Source organism: Ipomoea nil, unplaced genomic scaffold, assembly GCF_001879475.1.
Source record: "Ipomoea nil cultivar Tokyo-kokei standard unplaced genomic scaffold, Asagao_1.1 scaffold1237, whole genome shotgun sequence".
Classification (NCBI taxonomy): Eukaryota; Viridiplantae; Streptophyta; class Magnoliopsida; order Solanales; family Convolvulaceae; genus Ipomoea; species Ipomoea nil.
In genome coordinates, this window is record NW_017617665.1 from 1,039,056 (window position 1) to 1,047,295 (window position 8,240).

At 32.6% G+C, this 8,240-nt stretch overlaps 1 protein-coding gene across 1 annotated transcript; it reads right to left on the reverse strand.

Moving 5' to 3' along the window:
* Positions 1-742: 742 nt before the first annotated feature.
* On the reverse strand, positions 743-7,467 carry LOC109183910 (NADP-dependent alkenal double bond reductase P2-like). Its single transcript, XM_019333942.1, has 5 exons — positions 7,161-7,467; positions 3,077-3,254; positions 2,687-2,853; positions 1,719-1,801; positions 743-1,262 (listed from the first exon to the last, which is right to left on the reverse strand). The coding sequence occupies exons 1-5, from the start codon at positions 7,392-7,394 to the stop codon at positions 884-886; spliced, it is 1,041 nt and encodes a 346-aa protein (XP_019189487.1). The 5' UTR covers positions 7,395-7,467; the 3' UTR covers positions 743-883.
* Positions 7,468-8,240: the final 773 nt, after the last annotated feature.

Sequence of the window (8,240 nt, forward strand, 5' to 3'; positions counted from 1 at the left end):
GAGAGAGAGGGGGGTTGCATTCACATGCAAACACCCTTAAAATACAAACATGTGGACATATACCGTGCACACATTTAAATACGGGGGTGCACACATCCAATATAGTATGGATGTGTGAATCCATAATATTTGGGCCGCCGTGCACACGTCCATGAACAAAAGTGCACACAGGCGGGCAGCACACAAAATCAGAAAAATTAATCACAACCTTAGATACTCAAAACCTAACGATCCAGAAATGTCCACACGTTTATATTTCAAGCCCTGTTTCTACATGAATGTAATTCTCTCTCTCTCTCTCTCTATATATGTATATATATATATATATATATATATATATATATATATATATATATATATATATATATATATATTCGGGCATTTTTAGGAGAAGAAATCCATTTTTCCCAAAACATCAATCCCAAACGTTGTCCAAGGTACTGTTTGAGATTCCAGCGACTCCAAATCATTAGTTAATTGTCACGATGTCAGAAATGACAGATGTATGAAAAATTTTACGGATTTGTCATTTAGCAAATATGACCTAACTAAGTTTTTTTTTTTTTTTTAAGACCACGGGATATCCTGAGCAGGTCCTAACTGTATGGAACACTTTTAAGTTCGTACCATACTCAAACTAATCCACTTTCGCATCGGGCGACCCAATTAAGGGCAAAGTGCTGACCAGAATAAAGAAACACGATTCAAAATTCATGGAAACTTTATAACACCCGGTTCAAAATTCATGGAAACTTTAAATTTCAAATTCAACACAAGTGGATCGGATTCATTGTAAAAATTTTGAAATATTAAGGATTTCGCTGCTCAACAGATCATAGTAAAGAAACACGATTGAAACTTAGCTTTGACATGGCTGCTGTGTTCATTCATCTGCAATCTGGACAATCGTTTTCCCAACGTTGTCGCCGCGATAAAGTCCTACGAAAGCCGAGGGAATGTTCTCAACGCCATGCGAGATGTCTTCGAGCACCTTGATTTTCCCAGCTTTGAGGTACTCTAATGTTCTGGAATAGAAATCTGCATACACTTTCATGAAATCCGCAGCGAGAAAACCTTGGATCGTGATCCTCTTGTAAACCACATCCAACATGTTGGGTGCAGCTCGCGCTGTGGCGTTTGTGTACTCTGAAATAACGCCGCAGACTGCAACTCTGCCATGTGTGTTCATGTTGATGACAGCAGCTTCCAACATTCTTCCTCCCACGTTGTCAAAATATATGTCTATTCCTTTTGGAAAACACCTGTTTAACAACATTGTAAATGTTAGGATCAAGCGCTTACCATTTGGGCCAAAAGCTATAGCGATTGAGTAACGAAAATAATTCCCTGCTAGTCTTAACTTCACAATTAGTAACTCTGATACCACTTATTAGATCAAACGCTTACCACTTACGCCAAAAGCTATAGCTAGTAGCGAAATCCTCACTTTATTTCTTTATAGACAATTATCCCATTTTTTTAGAGGTACGGTGTTGAACTTAGCCTAACTTAACCCCTTAGGCCTCTCCGCCTGACAATTCCCTAACCACCGGGTGTTGGATTTGACCATTTACCGGCCTCGCCCAATGGTAAGTAATGTTGGAATGATATATATGGTTTAGAAAACATTATATTCTTAAAGTGTTGAAAAGGAAACTTGGAATGTTTGTGTTCAGAAATTGGATAAGGCCGGGTAAATGGAATAGTGAGGATTGGACCTTTTAAGAGCTGAATTGAGGTCAGATTCTTCTTTGTAGTTGAAGGCATCATCAAAACCAAGCTGCTCTTTAAGAATGTTCACCTGTAAGCTTACACTCGTTAGATATTATTAGTTTGAACCATCAATGAACATATTTTTAAATTTTACAATATTGAGAATTATATATTGTAGTCTATTTTGTAGTTATGCTTTGCAAATTGTACTCTCGATCCCCTTATATACATCAAGGCTAGCTACGCCAAAAGTTATATGGAGTAACTAATATATATAGTAAGATGCTACACTCAACTCCTTAAGTCGCCGCCCAACAATCCCCTTCCAATATTTGTCAGTTATTGTCAAGATCAAGTACTTATCAGTACACCAAAGACTATAGTTAGTAGTGATGTCACAACTTTATTTCTTTATATTTGCGCAACAATCAATGTGAGATTTCGAAAGCAAGATGTTGGACTCCACTCTCCAAGCAGTTGCTCAACATAACTTTGCAAAGTGCATAGTTTGTTTTACATTTTTTTTTCATACTGCATTGATATGATAGATGGTATTCACACCTCATGAGATGAGATTAATCTTGCCCACAGAATGCGAAATTCTTTAGCCCTCAGATTTTGTCCCGACAGGATAATAGAAGGATAAATGACAGTGGGCCATTAGGTGAGAGGACTAGTGTTTGGTGCTCACAAGGAGCCAACCACATTGGATATAATAACTCCCACACTACAGTTGTCAGGCTCGATCATGTGTTCTTGCCCACAATCAACCACTTAGGAATCAATTGAGCTGCCCATATGAGCAAGATGAGATTAATCTAATCGAGTTGCTGATGATATCCCATTCGGGGCATGCAACTCATATATATGTTTTCAAACATATGACAACATGCATGAGCAATTATTTCCAACCTTAGAGAAATGATTGTTGTCTTGTTTGGCAAAGCAAGATAAAAATGGTGAGAAGGTAGACCTTTTGTTGGGAGCCAGCACAGCCAACAACATAACAGCCAAACAGCTTTGCATATTGTCCTACTAAGTTTCCAACTGATCCTGAAGCTGCAGACACAAAAACCTTCTCCCCTTTCTCAGGTTTACAAATCTCAAAAAATCCACCATAGGCTGAAAGTCCACTAAACCCTGCACCAATGTTCAAAAACCTTAAATAAACCAAATTACATAGAACATCGAAGGTCAATAACGACTAATCGACTCAAACCAATAAATTAAAGTCAATACTAAGCCAACAGTCCAACTAACTTAGTTGAATTATCACTTTTTCAACCTGTTTTAATCCTCCCAAATCACCCAATTTTGTCACCTATACGGCTATACCATGAATTTTTTTTAATGCAATCATTACCAAAAATTCCAACATGGTGAGGCAAAGGAAAGCCCATGGGGTCCAACTTATTAAGCAGATTGCCTTCTTTGAGTACAGAGTATTCTCCCCAACTAAGAAGACCTGCAACCAAGTCATCCTTCTTGATATCATCCCTACCAGAAGCCAAAACTTTCCCCACTCCATATGCATCAATGCTCTGCAGATAGATATATAGATAGATAGATGAATGAATTGAGAGAGAGTGTGTAATATCCACTTTCTTAGAAATGCAAATATACATATATTTATTAAATGAGGTCAACGTCAAAGCTTCTTAAATTTGACATTAGATTATGAATTACTAAATTGCCCCTTCTTTAAAAGCTTAAGGAATCACTTTGGTCTTTAGGGGAGCATTTCATTTCAAAGAAAATAGAGAGTGTTGGCTAGAGAAATAAGGGAAGAAAAAAAAAACACCCTTGAAGCTTTGGTCTCCATCCTCTTCAAGTTTAGATTTCAAAGTTATTGAAATATTCTAGGTGAGTTTGACCTTCATATTTCACTTTTTTTAAGTTAGATTGATCATTGGAGCACTAAAATTGATGTTTTAAAATATTAAGAATTTTGTCGAGAAGTATTTGAGTGAGTTAAATAGCCAAGATTTGAATATTTTAAGTAAATGGTTAACTCTTCTCTCCTTATTTATTTGCAAAACCTATTATCTATTTTGAAATCTTTACTACTTTGAATACCCATTTTAGGGTTAATATGAGTTAAAGTTATTTTGGGCTTTGGATATAATATGATTCAATCTATTTATGATTTTTTAAGTGTGATTTCAATTCACTATTATTCGATTTATGGGTTATTATTATTATTATTATTATTATTATTATTATTATTATTATTATTATTATTATTATTATTATTATATGTTTGAAGAATTGCTATGATATGTTTTTGGACTATTATTAAGCTTGATAAAGATATCATTGAGTATGCCTAAGTTTGGATATTACGAATAAGTGAAAATGACTATTTTTTATTATAATTGTAGGTGTATGATTTGTATCAAGGTGTTTTGTTAAAAAAGATGATCAAGTAATGTATTTGACAATTATTAGTTTATGATTTCATATTAATTTGTTTTGCCAAGTTATAAGTTATACCGATTTCATATTACTTTTGGACATGTACTTTGTTATGTGATTTTTAAGGAAATGATTTTTACTACAATGGACTATTTGATTATAAGAATTATTTTAAATTTGTGGCCATACTCGATCATGAGGCAACCCATACATTTGGTTGTCTGTTCTGTTTCGGTTTGGAACGTTCCTAAGAGCTCATTCTGAATGGTCGAGTCTTTACTTTTGAATTATTTTTTGGAACGCTCCATCCGACTCATTCCGAATCGTCGTGTCTTTTTGAACCATTATGCCAATAATGGTCTGTGCCACGGGATATAATAGTGGTTGTAGGTGGCCAATGAGTCATAGGTTAAAGAATGATTTGAGTGTTTGAAAGTAATGTATTATGAAATAATGTTGATGCCCATATAGCTAAAGTTTTCTATTTTGGGAACTTGTGTATAATATGATAGAATTATATTATGGCTTCGATATAGTTAAAATAACGAGATTTGCATCTATTTATTCCTCTAAAGTTCATTGTATTCTATTAAGGTTACTTAATCTATGGTTGAGAAGAGTATCACTTATTGGGCATTAGCTCATTATTTGTATTTCCCTATATTTCAGAGTAATTAAGAAGTTCTGAATAGCACGAGCACAAGTGGTAGAGTCTCGAAGGTGACTTTTGAAACTAGGAGACTTAGTCCTGGTATTGGAGTTATCACGGATTTTTGTTTGTTTTGGATATTACCTTTGACCCTTTGTATTTTTGATAACCCATTGTGCTTGAGACCCTTTTTATTTTTGGTAACCCATTGTGCTTGAGTTTTTTTTTTTTTTTTTTTTATGTATTTTGGACATATCACTCTTGATTGTAAATATTTAATGACGGTGATTTGATGAGTTTTTATGAAGAACCAACTGTTCATATTGTGCCATTTTGGATTGTGGAATTATCATGTATTCAAGTGTTATTATGAAGGTTCCGAGGAGTATGTATGGTTAGACTTCGTATTGTTACAGATCTTCATGTAACGATATGTTCGGATCATGTCCTAGAGGTGGGGCGTGAGAGGGAGAAGATATGATGATCGGTGAATATTAAAGAAGATATATAAATGTGTAAATCATATTTTACTTTCTTGAGAATTAAAAATGTTACATATGAGATATACTATAGTGTATGCTATGCTCACTTTAAACTTATCTTTTTTTACCTATTTTTTGGATCAATAGACCTCTAATTAAACTGAAAGAAACTCATAACATCTCATCCATAATCTAATGGATCTTTAAACATATCACATACCTATGTTTTAAACCATATATTTTAGATCACACAACTCAACGTGAACACTCAAAGTTGTTTATTTCAATCTTCCCGCCAACCTGTTTTTACCCAAGTTATTCTATATATTCTTTCACTAAAATCACTTCATAAACATTCACTCTTGATGTTTTGCTATTGTATTAGATTTCTTTAGTATTTAATTTTTTTTATTTAAAATCTTTATTAACCCACAATAAAATTAACCAGTTCACAAGTAACCATATATAAAAATATAAAAGGCTTTTCTCTTTTTTATAAAACAGTCATACATAATACGGAGTATCACGTAGAGAAGTGATTTTTTCAATAAATATGTATAGTTGCCTTTATTGACACCCTCCTTCTCTAACGAGGCACACCGTAAGATAGATGCCTTTACTTTAATTTTCATTTTTTAAAATTTCTTGAGCCTTTCATTCTTTAAATCTTTATCCTCTATTTTTAAAGAAAAATGATTTTTTTTCTCCTACATTTTTACCTCATCTCTCCTTGTTATTATTCAATTAAAGGACCTACTAAATAAAATAATATTGAATAGTCAAAACATTTTCATTTGGTGAAAAAAATAATTTAGTTTTTTCAACATTTTTTTAAATACTATGGACGGAACTAGTATAGAGCAGTGGGGGCAGCTGCCCCCATTCCCCTCACCCCACTCCTTTATATATGTATGTATGTATGTATAGCATTAAATGTTATATAAAATTGTTATTTATGTTTAAATTACTAATAATTTGAGCATTAAATGTTATATAAAATTGTTATTTATGTTTAAATTATTATTAGTTTGAGTAGTTTAATTGGTTGAACTTTAAATTTGAGTTGAAAAAATATATAATCATAGGTTCAAATCTTATTAATTATATTTTTATAGATCATTTAATTAACAAATTAAATGCTCTTTTTAGTCTACTTTTTATGAATCATTTAATTAATGTAGTATACAAGCTTATATTATGCTTCATTGTATTCGAATTAATTAAAATTAAAAAGTATATATATATACATATTTTTTTTAATACATGCTTTCTCAAGCTGTTGAAGTACAAAGAATCAATATCAACTCCACTAAGGCTTGAACTCATAACCTCCCAATATGAGAGAGTCACTACATGCCATCTCAGCACAATGTAATTGACAATTAAAAAGTATATATAGTGTTATTCAAATTATTTTATCAATTGATTATGTTTCATATTTTGTCATAAATATTTGATTTCGACTCTAACTATAGTGTAATCTATGAAAAACATTCTATTGTTATTTATAATGTATTTGTATTTTAACACCTTATAATGGTTGTTTGATATTTTGTAATTGATATATCTAACGTCATTTAAACTTCGCTCCCACTTAAATAATTTTTTGACTCCAACCCTGAATACTATTGATCCTTCGAACTTGTGGCCTCTTATTTGGAAAGGCCACAGAGATGTCATTAAGTTACAAACTACTTTGCTAGTTGTTTCCAACTTGACAATAAAGAAATGCCATAAAAAATATAGGGTGCCTAAGATTACTCATTATTAAATTAAAAAACTGTCAACTATTAGTGTGATGATATCTATGTTACCATTCCAAAAGAATGACTTTGAGAAAGTATAGAATATATAGTATACAAATAAAAATATGGCATACCAGAAAAAGTATGACGACGTACCTCGCCGGGAGTAATGGCGACGGCAAAATTAATGGATTTCTGCGACGAGCTTTGAGACTTCATCCGGTTGAGCTGGTAGGGGTCAATTGACACATACAGGTTCTTCACAATAACATCTTTCGAACCGGGTTCAACTGAGAGGGACACGATTTCTGTGTTCAACTCAAAGTCCGATTCTTGTGGCGCAGCTTCTATGTTATTCCTTATGGACACATACTTGTTTCTTACTTCCATCTTCTCCGGTGGGAACGTAACTTTGGAAGTAGAAAACTAGAGATTATTCTGTAATGATTTCTTCGAGAATTGCTCTGAACAATGTGTATATATATTATATATACAGAGAGAGAGCGTGAAAGGATTATACTAAAACACATGTTTCATGTAAAAAGTATAAAAAATGTTTGATAGTATTTCACTCGTTAAATTAGTTCACAAAATGACAAGAAAGGAATAATGAAGCAGCAATTACATAGATGCTAAGAACGGCAGGTGTGAGAGATGACAGCAAGATATGGACAATTCATAGTTTTGGAGTATTATTATATTGCATCTTGGAAGTTTCAAACAATTAATTTTCTTACAACTGCCAAGAGAAAGGATCCATTGCAACCACCATCTAATAAGTACAAGTTTTCGGAGTCTTATTAAATCATGGTGTCACATAATTTAAGCATGACCCTATATAAAATAATCACAATGTGACTTTATAAAAAAATTTGTGTACACTGTTATACTAGAGTTTATATATATATATATATATATATATATATATATATATATATATATATATATATTTACGTAAAAATTCTCAGCCACGCCTTAAAATCACGCTTTAGATCAGTAAAATAGGCCTTGTGATCCTAGCTAGCAAATGATCATTATTAAGAAGGTAAATCCGTTTATATTGTTCATAGCTGACAGACTCAAACCAATAAAGTTAATATGCAGCTCTCATGGAAATTGAACTTAGATTAATAGTTCTGAAATAAGCTATCATATATTTTATTTATTTTTCTTCTCCAACAAATTATTGCGTATACGTAGGGATGACCAAGGTTCGATTTGAATTGAATCGAACAC

What these genes read in the sequence shown, in the direction of transcription:
- LOC109183910 (XM_019333942.1), bottom strand. Translation starts at nt 7,394, where the DNA reads ATGGAAGTAAGAAACAAGTATGTGTCCATAAGGAATAACATAGAAGCT. An exon ending in GTGCTGGCTCCCAACAAAAG is followed by an intron (nt 1,802 to 2,686) that starts GTCTACCTTCTC and finishes GTAAGCTTACAG; the next exon opens with GTGAACATTCTTAAAGAGCA. An exon ending in CTCAATTCAGCTCTTAAAAG is followed by an intron (nt 1,263 to 1,718) that starts GTCCAATCCTCA and finishes GTTGTTAAACAG; the next exon opens with GTGTTTTCCAAAAGGAATAG.